Raw genomic sequence first — 16,985 nt, 5'->3', positions numbered from 1 at the left:
AGGGATGGGAAAACTTCAGGAAATGTCAGAACATCTACACCAGAATGGGACAGATTCAACCCCATTTTATAGGATTCTACAAGCATGTGCAGGTATCTTTAATTTTGGCTGGATTGGGTCTTCAATGATGGATAGCGCAGCAAAGTGCAATTATCCATAAACACCAGCATGGCTGGATTTTCTACACCGGAGCTTGTAGGCGTACAACTTTTGGCACCCCAAGCAACAACCCTCTGCTATGATCACCTTTATCACACAGGATGCTGCAACTGTTTTCTTAGTCCTAACGTGCCTTTGAATATTATAATAATCTTAAAATACATTTATAGGTAATTACAATGCCTGCTGGTCATGAAAAAAAGTGTGACCAATAATTATACAGCATGAAGAAAGGCCAGAACTCCATGTAAGATATAACTCTTTTTGCTGAAAAACAGCAATCACCGGTGCACTTTTCAGGGCCATGCGGATCCTTCGCCAATAATTACATAGGAAAAACCATACCAAGCACTCATAATAATTGCCTTTATTAGCACTAAAAATTGATCTGGGTGTGTTACAGTATACTACTGCTTTTATGCTAGACTTAAAAGTATTGTTAGATGGTATTATACACAGCTTAACACAAGAAGAAAGCCAAAATTTATTTATTTCTTTTTACAGCAGTTTGAAAGAGATTTGAGGAGATATGCATCCCAAGAAAAGAAGATGATGTTGGATAACCATGCCTTGTATGATAAAAGCAAGGTACTGTACATCCCGCAAAGTGTGCCGTGGTGTTTTGTCATTACAATTAACTAATAGACAAAGCTGCAAAAATAAATGTCTGAATTTTCTGTATAAATGCTGCAGAATTATTCTTACAGTTTTGTTGCAATATTTGAATACAAAATTCTAATTAAAAATGGTAGATTTATTATATAATGCCAAACAAAAAAAACAGTACACATACACCACTGGGGAGGACTGGGCTGGGGATAATGGGGGCATTCACCCCCTACATCAGTACATGTAATACAATGTGTATATGTAGGTCTGATGGCCCTGAGGGGAGTAGCTGCCCATTCAGCCCTTATTCAGAGTGAGACCACCAATCAGTTATAGATGCTGGATATTACTGGGATGATTTTTAAAGCAAATAGAGTGTTCACTTTGCAAGGGAAGTTGCATATTGCAAAGGATTTTTTTCTTGAATCTGATGCCCAATGTATGGATCAGAACCCAGTCTGTCTGCATCCTAATCCATCTGTCCTTACTCAAGACGGCCTCTAGAAATCATAGGAGAGAATTTTGCAAAGTGATTTCTCAACACTAGCCCTCATGCACACAACGTTTTTGGCTTTTGACATTTTTTTCTACAGCTAGTAAACCCCCAAGCATGTTATCCAATGTGTCCATGCACACATAGACTGTAATCCACGTTTTTTGGCTGGGATGTTTTTTGGCTGAAAAAAAAACACAGGACTAGTGAGTTTCTAGAGGAGTTTTTTAGCTGTAAAAACGCTCTAATGCTGAAAAACATGGCAAAATGTGGTAAAGCGCCACAGTTTTTGGACTTTTTTTGACCCCCAATATTTTTTGGTTAAAAAAACGCTAAAAAAATGCAAAACAAAAAAAAAATGCTAAGCGCGCCAAAACGCTGCTAAGCGCTAATGCAAAATGTTAAAAAAAGCTGAAAAACGCATGTTTTTAACGTGACTTTACACAGCTAACATTACCAGCATTATCAAAATGTCCCGTGTACATGAGGGCTACAGCATGGAGACATAGATGGAAGGTGGAGTTTACTATTAATATTAAAAATGAATTCAATTGTGTTCTCAGTTTGTGGTGCTCAGATACAGTTTAGTTCTGCTTTCATTTTTAAATATCACAATTGCATAGTAAAAAATATATATTGGTCAGCAAGAGTTGTTTCTCAAAACACATATTATGCAGGTTGAATTGGTGCAATTGCATTGCAATTGTAGATGCATGCTTGACCTCACAGGGATCCTTATCTTTTTTTTCTGAGGGCTATAGAGAGCTGTTTTGATCTGGTGACACCACACACCAACAGAAAAGAGATCACCAGACCCTAGAGGTTTAAATAAAACAGATTCCACTTGCATACTCGTTAGGAAGGATCTAATCAGTGGCATCATCTTATCTGAACACGGATTCTATTTTCATAGATTTGATATGATTATAAATGTAGGGGGTACTTACATTTTCCATATGTCAAATCTAGATTTTAGCTAATTTTGATCATTAGAATGAATACTCTATGTAGATTTAGGAGTAATTTTTTAAAAAAAATCACCTTTATTTGTATGTACTATTTGATTTAGGATGTCGTGTTGGCCTGTTCAGATATGTTGAAAGAGTTAACAGTTTCTATGGGGCATACTTACTTTTTTCACATGACTATATATATACAGAGTGCCCACTATATATATACACCACATTTTTAATGTATGATGCATTTCAAGCTGGGTTTTAGCATTAAGCAAAATGGGTAAATGAAATGTGTTCCATAAAAATGGAATGTTCGTAGGGTCATTCCCCATTCTGTAGTCTGTGATGTAACATTAAAGTAGATCTAAACACAATCACTAAAATCTCATATAATCCTTAATATGCCAATGTGATTTCAAGTTATTTTTAATATTTTCAAATCTGTGGTTTTCATTAAAATAATACATGGTGATACTGCAATGAAGGTCCAGAGCAGTGCTGAGTTGCATCAAATGATGAAAACAGTACTTTATGAAAATAAATACAATTATTTATTACATGCAGTGCTTTAGCAATGTCATACAGATAGGGTTGATGTGTGCTTTACGGTGTAAGAAAAGGCAACTGAAAACATATTCAGCACATTTCTGCAAAACGTGCACATTTCCCCATATTTAATCCTTTAAAAATGCTTCAAATACAGGTAAATGCCGGTTGATCTGCCAGAAATCCAGTGTGCTCTTAACTGTTAGAACTGACAACACAGTGGGGTTGATTTACTAAAGGCAAATATACTGTGCACTGCAAGTGCGGTTGCTCCAGAGCTTAGTAAATGAGGTCAAGCTTCACTTTGCAACGAATACCCAATCACATGCAAGGAATATGAAAAAAAAACATTTTTGCTTGCACATGATTGGATGATAGAAATCAGCAGAGCTTCCCCTCAGACCTAGAGCAACTGCAATGCACAGTATATTTGCCTTTAGTAAATCCCCAGTGCCTCTGCTGTACCAAAATCCCTAGCAGTGTTGTCAGAAAAAAAAGGCTGCTTCCTTGACTCCCAATAATCTAATAACACAATAAATATATGCTTGTTTGGTGATGCACACTACAAGCAGCTTTGAAAAAAAAATTACATTTGGAAAAGAAACTTTGGGGCTGATTTACTAAAGGCAAATAGATCTTGCAAGTTCAGTTTCTCCAGAGCTTAGTAAATGAGGTGAAACTTCACTTGGTATAAAATACCCAATCACTACAAGGAAAATAATAAAACAGCATTGTTGCTTGCATGTGATTGGATGATGGAAGTCAGCAGCACTTTCCTTCATTTTTTAAGCTCTAGGGTAACTGCACTTGCAATTTGCACAGTCTGTTTGCCTTTGGTAAATCAACTCCATTGCCAAGATGTGTGAATTAGGAAAGTGACTTCTTGCACGTTGCTTTAGAATGCTGCAGACTGCAGATTATTTCATATGAATTGTTGGGGTATGATGGATCTTCTGTATTATGAAATCAGAAAAATCATACAATTGTCTATGGTGTCCGTTTATGACACAGAGAATAGCTGAGATTCAGAGGATCGCAGCTATTCTCTGGTCATTCACAGTTTATGACACTCAGGAGATCAGCGAGGAGCGATGTCAGCCCTTCACTGGAGATCTGTGTTCTCCCTCCAGATTCTCCAGCTCTGGGCTGGAGAATCTGGGGGACCGCAAACTAAACAGCGATAATTTACCTCTGCTTAGTAAACTGATCTTTTACTGTAATCTTGCGAGATTCTAGTAAAATCAGCCGTTTTCCAGCGTTTGTAGACCGTTCTCCAGCATTTGTAGACCGTTCTCTAGCGTTCGTAGACCGTTCTCCCTTTATTTGGAGAACTGATCTACACTGCTTCGTAAACTGCATTCACAGGAGAACTGTGTTCTCCGAGAATGCCGGAGAACTGAGCAGCGATCTATTACCGCTGGTTCATAAACGGACACCTATGTCAGTATTTATCATTTCTTACCAGGGTACCACTTATTTACTATTTTTTACAGCAACCCCCACCCCCCAAACTATGGACAACTAAGAATCTGTTAGAATTGAAATGCTGTAATTGCATCAGACTATCCACGATGGCTATATTGCCTAATTTACAGCACTGACATCTTTTACAAATATTTTGAACATTTTAATATTTACACAGATATTTTATTGTGTCAGCAATGCTTTTCTTTATTTAAAAAGAAGCCTTCATGTGTGACAGAGGCAATGTTCGGAGAAGCTGTCATCCAACTGTACAAAGCCTAACAGTATGCTATCTAAAGGTGAGACCCAGGGAAGAGAAAATTCATGGATGGTTGGCATGTCTAAGAAGAGGAACAGGCCAGAAAAAGGTTAAAAATGAAAGTTCAATGTGGAGGGGGTATAGTTCTTACTGGAGGCTAAAGGTCAGATGGGCAGCGTGGAGCCACAATGCTGGTTCATGTGAAGGATGCTGGGTAATCATTCCTAAAAGTTTAGGTAAAGAGGACATTTCTCCACCTGCCCACTCTACAATTGTATTTAACTGTATGTCAATTATTAGGTGTAGGTATTATTTATTAAAAATTTGTCACAGCAGCTTGGCAGATCATTGAATATATATATATATACTAAACTGGGGGGCCATCAGGTTAACTACACTTCCACTTATTGGTGGTTGTCCCAGGAGATTGATCCCCAGGGAAAAAAAAGTAAGAACGTGTGACTTTGTGAAGTCTTCGAGCAGGGTGAGGTATGGCTGAGGACATGGGCAATACTAGTTATAAATTGTGCCTTTAAGGAAACCTAAAGACCCGATCCTGGTTTCATTGTTGAAATTGTTTATTGCTTGCTGTTATGTTGATGAGATGGTATGTATATTATTTTGTATTAAATGACAGCTGTGGTCGGGTTAAACCCATGTCACGCAGTCCGTGTTATTATTTTAGGGTTGATAGAAGGACTGAGGATGTCAAATCCTATAGTCATGTTCAGTAGACAGCTAAATAATACATGATTAGCCCATATCACTTGATTGTGATATAAATACACTAGGTTTGCCTTTTGTTCATATGTATTTATATTTATTTATAGACTCAATACCTCTTGCACATTGAGCTTGAGCACGTTCAACATAAACTCCTAAATTTGTTTTATTTTTGTTTTAAACTCCAGAACTGAATTATAACAAATTCCTGCCTGGTATACTAGAGGAGAAGTATAGAGTCCCTCAAGCTGTAATCCTGTCTATCTGAGCTGTTGTGGAGATCAGTGGTGATCAAAGAGCTAGGAAAAGGAAAAAGTAGAGGTTACAGCTGAGATTAAGAGTTCATAGACATTCAGGAATGTGGATCTGATGTGTGCTGCATCTGATGGCTATTTCTTTGTGATTAAAAGTAAGGTTGTTGGAGTACTATTATTGTTAAAGTATACCTAAAGCCAAAACTTTTGTTTTAATTTTGAACATAAAAGTGAAAGTGGAAGCTAAAACCACTGACAGTTTTTTGTGTGTATGTGTGTGTCTCATTGAGAGATTTCCCTTTACTTCTATCCTGTAGTCTCCATAGGAAGTGACGGGATCTCTTTCTAATGTGAAGGAAATCTCCATTTAGAAAGTCCAGATTGGATTATTTCCCCTCTTTTAGTGCCTGTGACATTGGTGATCAGGTAAACAGGTAAAAAAGAATAAGGCCCCAAAACAGAATCAGTGTGATCTGATCAAAACCTAGCATGGTGCAAAATTTTCTGGAAAACCCCCAATGAACATCGAGTGGGACCACCCTCCATCTGTGTGGAGATCGTCATATTCTCCATGTGTGCTAAAATAGGTTGATTGATCCTAGGACAAGTATGGAGCAACTTTCAGAATGTGAGAATATGCTTACTACACTTTTTGTCATACTTTCCCCTTATGTACAACTGAATACTATCCTTAAAAGGATCTATTTCTTGGCTTTTATCCCTCTTTTTCTCCTTGGATTTGCTTATCTGGAGCACCGCTGACTCAAAAAGGCAGCAGGTTATGTTCACATGGATGATATGGGCAGTAGAGCAGTGGCTCCCAGGCATTCAAGAAGTGATACCTCCTGAATGTTATTTTTTGACAGTTGAATGGGGATTTTGTATGTAAATGTTGCACTGCAGGTGCTATTCATTCACATGGGTTGTGTTTGTAGGCAGTGCTGAGTGCAACAAGTGGTATAATTTTGCAATGGCCACGAGACACAGCACCATGGCTACGGCATGTGTCCAGCCCTGAGCATCTGCATGCTAACATTTAGGTTGGTGGTTGGGAGGCAGCTCACTGCCTGTTGTTACTATCACATCAGCAGTAAAAACCTGACTCAACACAACACAACACAACACATCTATATCCAAAAAAGGTATACATTTTGTAGACAAATTCAGACAAAAATGAAATTGAAATAGTGTATCATCAGTTACCCTAATCCTCATTCTTGATTGCAAACATCTTTTCCTAAGCCATGTAATGGATCAAAGTCACAGTTTCCTCTATGAGCCAAGTTAATTTCCTGCCCTGAAGACCAGACATTTTTTTCTGCTCATTATGTTCTTTGGCACCGGTCCCCTCACTGTCCTCAATAGTTATCTTGCCTCTGGAGCCTATGAGAAAGGACTTGGCTGCTGGAAGTGTCACCTCCACCTACAAGAGGTGTCCACATTGTGCAGGCAGTGATGTGGACACTTGAAGACGGACCTCAGGAAGGAAGAGGAAAGAAGGATTGCCATGTGACTCTGGTAAGTAGAATGGGTATTTTGATATTTGTTTTGCATAATGGCAAGGGAGTTGCTTATATACTGGATTTGGGTTTTAAAGTAAACCTGTTGCTTTGCAAAGGTTTGCATTAAAATGGCACTAATCAATATCTTTTTCTCCAAATATAATCCATACACATCCATTACTTTATGACCTAGTAATCTATTTTACATGAAATCCCTTTTACAGTGTTCTTCTGAGTTTGTCTCCTTGTAATGTCCTCCATTAGCTCCTAAACTTTTTCTCCCCCCCCCCCCTCGCTTTCTCTTTGGAATGAGCAGTGCATGTTAGTGGTCATGTACACTACTGAATGCACATTACACATACCATAGTCCATTGGTGGTCACCTTTCTTGGTATGGGAGTCCTCAAGTGCGTTCCTCTATATCAGGGGTCTCCAATCTTTTCAAACAAAAGGCTGGTTTACTGTCCTTCAAACTTCAGGAGGGCCGGATTGTGACTAGAGGGGGTAGAGAATGTCACGGCCCAGCATCAGTGAAAATAAACTTGGGGTACTATTCCTCCCATTAATACCCATCATTGCTATTAATGGGAGGAATTATGCCCCATCATTGTTATCAGTGTAAGAAATCGTGTTTAATTGTTTTTGTTAGTGAGAGGAATAGTACCTCATATCATTGGGAGGAATTGTGCCCCAAGGGCCGGATAAAGGCTAGCAATGGACCATATTTGGCCCTTGGCTCACAGTTTGGAGACCCCTGCTCTATATCATCAAAGAGTCGCATGAAAAAATCGGTGAGTATTCATTATCAGAGACAGCAGACACACAACAGGATATAGTCATGATACAGGAGATGGTCAGAATTTGACGCATTTCCGGTCCATACTCCGTACGTCTGACGTCACTTCCGGTGAGTGGAGCGCATGCTGAGCGGTGCGTTCCAGCGGCCATCTTTGGGAGCTGTGTTGGTCTGTGTGGATTCTCTGCTTTATCCTGTGGCTGATGTGAGATTCCTGAAATAAGGAGGCTGTTAAAACCCTCATGTTTTATCTGGAGGCTATTATATTCAATAAATGTGCCTTTTACAAGTTGCTGACATGTGAGTGGCCTTAATCTCTGCTTTGAAATTTTACTATTATTTGGCAATATTACACTATTTGAGATTGCTAAAGAGGGTTTAGGATCCCTTTAAAATTCCTTAAAGGCTTCTTACTCACCAAGTTCTGGTGAGTGCATTTGATGTTGGTTTCTGCACGGGTGGAAGGTGGAAGTTTTTCTTTATATTTGAAGAATTTCTGGAATTTTTGATCTTTATTACACATGGACTTTTGGTGTTTTATAATAATATAATTGAGGATGCTCACTATTAATTTATGCACTTTATATAATAATTTTTTATGAGTGAATTTAGAAATCAATTTTTGCGCTGTTTATTTATATTTCTTATTGTTTGTGTTTTTTCACAATTTGCACAGCAGCAGTTTAGATTTTGTAGTTTTTGGCGCAGGAATAAGTTTTATTATGCTAGAGGAGTTGTTGGAGACTGAGCACATGCTTCGTTCTAGACTGGAGACATACTGCACAAGACTGTTATAACAGGGCAATATGGAAACACAGATCAGTGTCTTCATGGGCTCCTGAGAGTGGCACAAAAAGTGCCAAACGGCTGCGTGTGATCCTGGGCTGCAGGTTGGGCACCAGGGCCATAGTCCATAGTTCATCTCAGGAGTGAGCAAGAGAGGGTGGCTATGTTCCTACCTACGATGGCAGGAAGTCAGATCACTGCGGCAAAAAAAAAGGAAATAGGAGATATGGAGGAGGCTGCAAGCAATAGAAGAGATTGTTTTGAATTAAGAATACACACTTGAGTAGGGTTTTTTTTATATCAGAGTGTAGTGTCACTTTAAGGGTTCAACAACAGCAGAAACTTGCTTAACACACTATTTAAAAAATGTATTTAAATGTGAGAGACATATGTCAATGAACATCTGCTGTGTAGAAACAAGAACCCTGGGGAGCACTATGGCTAAATGGTTAGCACCTCTGCCTGCCAGCACTGGAGGTGTTGGTTTGAATCCCAACCAGGGCACCACCTGCATGTTCTCCCTGTGGCTGTGTGGGTTTCCTCCCATATGCCAAAGACATGCTGGTATCTAAATTGGACCTAGTATATGTATGAAAGTGAGTTAGGGACCTTAGATTGTATGCTCCTTGAGGGTTAGGGCTGAGGCAAATGTTCAATATATATGTGAAAAGTGTTGTGTAAATTGATGGCACTATATAAATACCTGTAATCAATAATAAATCCTTACTTTCAGTATACTGTCTGCCATATCATAAAGCAGGCTAGTTTATCCTTCAATGGACAGGATTTAATTTGTTTAGGAATGTCCTCAGATCAACTTTATTTAAAGGTAGAAGAGCAAACACTGATCCAGGTGAGGCATTCCCATTTAACGCCTTCTCTGAACAAATGGGTGTCGGAGCAGTCTGTGACCTGAACAATCCAATTAAAAGCGGAAAGAGGTTGACCGCATTCCAATCTTCAGAAAAATGTGATCTTTTATTGACTAAAATCCAAGTGTGCAGACATCACAGACCCAAAGTACAGGATGTCAGCAACAATGGTTAATGCGTTCCACACAGAATGTGCTTAATCAAAACTTTACTTAAAACAGTTCAGAATGTTTTGGAGAGCTCACATATATAATTCAGCTTGCGTGATAAGTTTTCTAGTCCCTTCAGTTGGTGTTAAAGTAGAATGGAAGTAACATCAAAATAATCGCATGGATAAAATGTACGATGTAACCATGGCAATGTACTGGGTAGTGAAAAGATGGTGAAGACAGAGAGGGTCTTCTGCATATAGCCCGCGGACAGATAATCAATGATTAAATCCTTCTTCCTTGTTACAAAGAGACTAATTGGTTTCTCTATAGCTGCTCTTAGTGATTTAAGGAGATAATGGTGGTTGCTAATGAGAAACAAGCTATAGAGGAGTCACATAAATAGCATTTTTGCTGCTTATAATGCATTTGCTCCCTGCCCTTTTTATTGTGGCTCCATGGAAGAATTTTTCATTGCTTGTTCAAGTATGCCAGTAAACATGACTGGGTGAACTATACGCATAGATTTAATGAAGTGAACATAAAGCTCAAATTATCTAAAAGAGCTAGAATTTTTTAAAGGGATATATGAGGATATTCAGAAGCTCATACAAGATGCACATTTATCTGGCACGGTTTTATATCATTTTACCAAATAAGACAAGTCTTCTGTCGAGGAATTTATTTGAGGTACACAACAGGCAACTGCAAGTCATCACCCCAGGCCAGCAATACCCAAGCCAGGAAGAAGTTGTGCACAACTGCAAACAATTATACTGTTAAAAGTTGGAGAAATGTCAGGGCCCAATCATGCTTCCTGTGAATTGCCTTAGTGCATGCATGTTAATGTGCATTGGAGTTGATGTACCCAAGCTGAAGAGTGCAAAACCCCCATGTGACCCCTTTTCGGAAAGTAGACACCCCAAGGAATTTAAAAAGAGGCAGGGTGAGTATTTTGCAGATCTCATTTTTTCCACACAAGGTTTTGAAATATAAAAAAAAAAAGAAAACATATGTTTTTGTTTTTTTTCTTCAAATTTCAAAAACTTGTGGCAACAAACGAGATCTGCAAAATACTCACCATGCTTCTGATCAAATTCCTTGGGGTGTCTAATTTCCAAAAAGTGGTCATTTGGTGGGGTTTGGTGCTATCCTAGCATTTCAGGGCCTCTGAAACTGTGATAGGTACTCAGGAAGTGTAATGAGGAAATAAAGCCCTTTAAAAGCCTGATGGTGCTTATTGGATTTTGGGGTCCTGTATTTGGCTAGACTGCCAAAACATCTCTCACATGTGGTACCCCCATACTCGGGAGAAGTAGAAGAATGTATTTTGTGGAGTAATTCCACATATACCCATGGCATGTGTGAGCAATAAATCATTTAAGTGACAATTGTGTGTAAATAAACATTTTTTTTGTCATTTTCCAACCAAAAACTTGTGATAAAAAAATAAATTCCTCTAATGACTCAAAATGCGTCTCAGCAAATAGTTTTTGGTGTCTACTTTCCAAAAAATGGTTGTTTTTGAGGGTGGGGGGATTATATGCCCAGCATTAGAAGTTTATGCCACACATCATTCACTCTTCTAACCACCTGAAGACCAAGCCTTTTCTGACACTTTTTGTTCACATGAAAAAAATCAGTATTTTTTGCTAGGAAATTACTGTGAACCCCCAAACATTATATATATTTTTTAAAGCAGACACCCTAGTCAATAAATTTGTGGTGCTGAAATTTTTTTATGTCACATAGTACTCATGATTTTTTACAAACGCAAATTTAAAAAAAAAATACACTTTTTTACTTTTAATGCACAAAAACACAATATACTGGCCAAAAACTGAGCATGCCCCGTGCAATGGCGACAAACTGCATGCATTTTTAATACCCATAAGCAACGCTTTAAAAGTTTTTACAAGCTACCATTTTAGATTTACAGAGGAGGTCTATTGCTAGAATTACTGCCCTTGATCCGGAACAGGGTCAACACTCAAGCACACGAGCTACCGCGTGGGGATGGGGGTGATGAGAGTGCTTTTTTTTAAGTTATTTTGATTTTTTTTATTATTTTTACACTCTCCCTTTCATTTTTTTTTATCACTATTAATGCTATCACAAGGAATGCAAATATCCCCTATAACTTCAATGGGCATTGTCATATATTCTTTTTTGAGAAATCTGGGGTCTATCAGACTCCTGATCTCTCCTCCGCCCTTACATTAACTAATCTCACCAAGATCGGTGTGATCAGATGCTTTCCCAATTTACAAATGCCGCTGTTTATATCCTGCGAAACTGAAGTGATGAAATGCTCGTAGCTTCCGATTTCTTAGACTATAGAGATGATTGGCACCATTCCAGTCTCCAATACACTCTATGGTCAGCTGGCAGAAACACCGGCTGCATTCTCAGGTTCCCCCGATGGCACGTGACTGCCCGAGAAAGCTGTGGAAGGCAGCGGAGGAGGAGGGGCATCATCTACTTGTCTGCATTTTTGCTGGGGAGTATAGACATCTGCAAATTTTTGGTTAAAGTGATTTATGAGGGGCCGAATTTTGTGGAGCCGGTCAAATTCAGGGTCACCCCGAGGGCGACAGAGTGTACTGTTGTTGAAATGCATAAAACACATCTGGCAAGGTTTGAATTTGTGTTGGCGGCCATAAATTGTTGTGCATATAAATTTTTGATCCACAATCAATGCATACAGATCTTCCGTGAAAAACAGCTCCAAAAAAATCAAGGGGGAGTAGTTAAATTTGCTGTTTCCACCTGAATTCTGGGTTGGGCAGTGAATGGGGGAAGTACAGGTGCTCCAGAATTTGTGGGCTGCCAGTCGGGATTTTTCAAGCACATTCGGAAGGATACTAGGGGCTCTACGGGCCTGTGTGTGAATTCTTGGTGGTTGCAGGACAATACTTGTGCTCGCCACCGCACCACCTAGGACTGCACTTATGGGACTCGCCATGTCACCAAGTGATACTGCAGTGCTGGTATGTGAATGACCAGGATGTACTAGGCCGCTGGTGCTCGCCAGCTCACCAAAAGGTAGAGCGTCACTAGTACTGACACTCTGCTGCATATGAGAGTCATCAAAATTTACCGGCAAGTTTTAGCAGAGATCAGGCCTGATTATGATAACACTGTGGTTTTGTGTGCAATGTATCAAGTGAAAGTGACCTACTGACACTGCACTTGCTGGGGGAGAAGGGGAGGGGTAAGCGTAGGGGCTAAACGCAGGTGCTGGCAGGTGCCAGGGCTGATCCCACTAATGCTGTATTTTTGGGGACCCTATACTAATGTAAACGCTGGTATAGTGCCGATCTGCTCAAAGATATTGACCCGTTCAGACACTATACTAGCAATGGAGGTTTATTGTGTATGAGCGTGTTCCTGGAAATCAAGGGGTTAAATGTGATTACTGGTGTACTGACGGGCAATCTGATGCTATCTGGGAGGGGTGTGAAAACCATGGGAGCGCAAATATATACGTGATTTTGCGCACCTGTGCCACACTGTAGCAGTATTTCTGCTATAGGGCGGTCAGAAAGCAGCGAAAGAAGCAGTTTGCGTTACGGCTCTGCATTACTTTAACTGACAATTGCGCGATCATGCAACACTGCACCCAAAGTGTGCCATCCCCAGTGACACCAATACAGTGATCACTGCTAAAAAAAAGCACTGCCATTGTAATAATGGCACTGGGCAGGAATGGGTTAACATGAGGGGCAATCAAAGGGTTAACTGTGTGATGGGAGTGTTTTACTAGGGGGTGGGGTACGCTTCACTGTAAGCACACACACCCATCCAGAGCAGTGTGCCTAAACTGACAGGAAGGAGGGCTGTTGGCAAACAATGAAGCCTTACTCCCTGTCAGTGATCGCCGGTAATCACCGGGCGCTGGTGGGTAATCAGCAGCCAGGACACCCGGGACTGTAATCGGTGGTGCGGGTAGGACGTGCACGCGACCCCTACCCATAAATGGAAAATCACGTATATATACGTGATCTTGCGCACAGGGGCCGCCCTGTAGCAGTAAATCTACTATAGGTGGTACTAAAGCAGTTAATCAATATGTTGCTGTAAAGGCAAAATATGTCCACAATGAGAAGTAATGGAAATTGTGCTTAATAAAATGTTTAGTTAGACTTCAGCTTTGTATACCCCAGCCAGGTCTTCATGCTGTGAAAAATAAGGCATCCTTGCTGCTTTTGGAAAACATTCCAACAGATTGATTTTTATAAATCTCCAATGTAATGTGCCCAATAATGACAGCGTAGCCCTTGCCCAATGAGCTGAGCGTGTACAAGTTTGGTAACAATATCACTCTTCGAATCAATCCTTAATTTAAACCATAGAGAGTGAGCTAAGTTTCTATTTTATATAATTCTCAGGAAGAGTATGGCTTAAACTTTGTGATTTGTTAGACCACTGATTGTTAATACTTTATATACTGTATGTGTAGGAGGAAGAGGGGGATGAATGATGTGGGATGAATTGCCACAAGACAAAGCCAGATACTGCGTCCCTCTAATTTATATCTATACTGTTTGTCAGGAGATCTATTTTCTCTGATTTCACTGTGAAAAAGAGCTTGCATTTAATTTTTTTATCAAAAAAATAAACAATCATGCTCACCTAGATGGCTGAAGCACCAATACCAGATGCAGCTGTCCCCCACCATCTCCAAGATCGAGAACTCGAACTCCGCTGATTGCTCAGATCTCGGTCTTCAACCTGTAAAGAGCCATGACTGTCAGTCACTGGCTCTCTGTTCTGCCCCCCAGCACTCAAGATCTCTCCAGAGCCTGGAGTGATGTCAGTCAACAGCGGACTTTAGCCTGCTGTCATCCGAGAACGGGTTACAGGACTGCAGAACAAAGTGCACTCCTGTGATCCATGGGGATCAGTAGGGCCAAAAGAACTTTGACACTACTTCTCTTTCAAAGCATATGCATAAAGCATTAGAAATTTTTTCATGTTAAGTGCATATGTGTTATATAATGCATAAGCGTAGCACTTTACAATGCCCTAACCTGGTTGTCCTCTTCAGAAAAATGGCACCATTTTTGTTTAGGCATCATCCAGGCTCAGTATCTACTTCTTCTACAGATACCAGCTCAGAGATGACTCATTGTAGTGCCACAATGTAAATCCCATGGTCTCTGTTCATGATTTAGCCCTGGTTCACACATATGCGATTCTAGATTCGTTTAGAACTGCAATGATTCCCATGGCAGGGCAGAAAAGGTGTTTCTATGTAGGTTGTTCACAGGATGTGTGATCCTAATGCAAATCCTTTTTTGGTGTGGATGCAAAAAGAGTCCTGTGCGAGTTTTGAGGATTGCATTTCAAAAGTCATAGCATATAATGAGATAAGTGTTCAGATAGTCTAGCAATTCATGTTCAGTTTCCCATAGAAGACTATGGCTGAGTAATTTGCATAGAAGACTGTGGTGGGCAGTTTGCATAGAAGACCGTGGAAAAAGAGAAAAAAATGCAGAAGTCAAAATCGCACCTCAACTCAAATCACACTGACATTGCACTGGTATTCACACAGAACTGCATGCATATGTAGCACTGCCCCTCGAGGGTCAATGAGTTGTTTCCCTGTCTCCTGGGCCTGCTTTGGAAGCCCAACCCCTGCTGACACCAATTTAAACCTTTGGCCAGCAGAACCTTCTGGTCTTTTACCATAAAATAGACTCACACACAAGTTAGAGTAAACTGATACATTGATTATTTTTTGAGTTCAAATGGTTAGCACAGTAAATTTAAGCACATTAAGATGTCAAGAAGGTACAGTATGTGCAAGAGAATTACAGTTAACACTCTTAATAAACTCAAAGAGTTGCAACATAACACACTCAAATTAGTTCTTTTATATGTCCTGCAATGCAGAATTCAGACAGTACCCTCAGCCCTGAGATGGTTTCTCCCAAGTGAGCAGAATGAGAAGCAATCAGATTGACAGACTAGCTCACTTTGGGCCCTCAGGTACCAGTGGCTGGGTTCAATTCTGAAAGAGGAAGAGCGCTATAAAAGGATGGGTCAATGTCCTTTTAAACTGTAATGTTCAATCTTCTGCGCTCTAGATGGGGCCCTGGTTGGTGCACAGAAAGAATCAAACCTCTCTTGATGCAAGGGTAGGGATTCTCCAAAGAAGGTGAACATAAACTAAGAAAAGCTGTTCCCTTAAGTGATGCTGAATTAGGATGGTGTCCCTTTCACACTCCAGGGCCGAAACCATAGAATTTGACTGAGATTGAGAAAAAGTGGGGGGGGGGGGGGACAGAATACACTTCTGTAGCAGAATGGGAAGGTTCCCTGGCGAGTGTGTAAGCTGGAACTGAGGCACCAAGGCATTTTGACCCTCAGGGTGCATATATTGCAGTAGGCTATATATTCAGTATGTTGAGAGTGTGTAATGATTAGCAGGCTGCAAGGCTAGATGGGCCAAACAATCTAGGCCATAACACTTGCAACTTGTAGAATGGAGAACACTAAGTTGAGAAAAGAGTAACTGAATGTCTTTTGTAACTTAGATAATTTGGGGTACAGCGCTCTCTCATCCAATTTGTACCTGCGGTCAGGTAGCAGACTAGCCTTTCTGCAGATGTTCCCTGAATTCCTCTGACACAGATCTCTAAAGGTGATAGCACTCTTTTCCGTCTCCTCGTTTGCTAGGTTGCCAGTCCAGCTCACCAGTCGTCAGCGGTCTCCAGCTCTTCCTCTCTCCCTCACTCTATCTCTCTGCGTTTCTGGCCCAGCCCGGACCTCCAGCGTCTTGCACAGCTTTCCTCTTCAGCACTCAATGTCCACTTCCCTTCCCGGTCCCTAGGCTTTGATATTTATTTGCCCCCGCCCATCTGCCAGCTCCTCATGGAAATGTAGTTTGTCACCTCCACAATAGACAGCAATATCCTGCTAGCAGTGTACAAGTCCCACAAAGCTTTTCTTTGGCAGAGTCCGTGTAGGTGGGTTGCAGAACACTGCCAACTTGTATCCATTTAACATCCTGCTCCCAATATGTGTAACACCCTAATCTGTAGGGTGTTACACATAAATCACAATGCAATTTCTGCACACATATTTGTGAACCAGGGCTTACACAGATTAGCCCATGCTGCAGTTACTTGCTACAATATAACATTGGTGACTTGCTACATTGTAACAATGTTACAATCTGATCATGGGGGCATAGGCGACTGAGGAAATTCCTTCCTGTCTGCAGCAGACCTATGACATCATTTCATCCTACACAAAGTCACTTGACTGCTCTGTAATGCCAAAAGTACAGATTTTTTTTTAAACAGTATCATTTTATCGTATTTGCTGACACGGTAGAAATGTTTACAGTGAAGTTACTGAAAATTCTACTCTAGATTAAACTGTTAATAAACCCACAACAGTAAAATCAG

The 16,985-nt window shown here is 40.3% G+C and overlaps 1 protein-coding gene across 2 annotated transcripts in view; it reads left to right on the top strand.

Annotated features, from left to right (window-relative positions):
- The window catches only part of DNTT (DNA nucleotidylexotransferase), a 432,122-nt gene that overhangs the window by 332,107 nt on the left and 83,030 nt on the right, over positions 1–16,985 (top strand). For both annotated transcript variants that reach the window (XM_089690283.1, XM_089690284.1), the window contains one exon: positions 664–747. In XM_089690283.1, the coding sequence (XP_089546409.1) occupies positions 664–747 (84 nt within the window). The remainder of the gene's footprint in view (positions 1–663; positions 748–16,985) is intronic.

This window comes from Staurois parvus, unplaced genomic scaffold (genome assembly GCF_062004578.1).
Source record: "Staurois parvus isolate SC_StPar_1 unplaced genomic scaffold, SC_StPar_1.0 ptg000525l, whole genome shotgun sequence".
In the NCBI taxonomy this organism is placed as follows: Eukaryota; Metazoa; Chordata; class Amphibia; order Anura; family Ranidae; genus Staurois; species Staurois parvus.
This window is presented reverse-complemented; position numbering and strand designations above follow the sequence as displayed.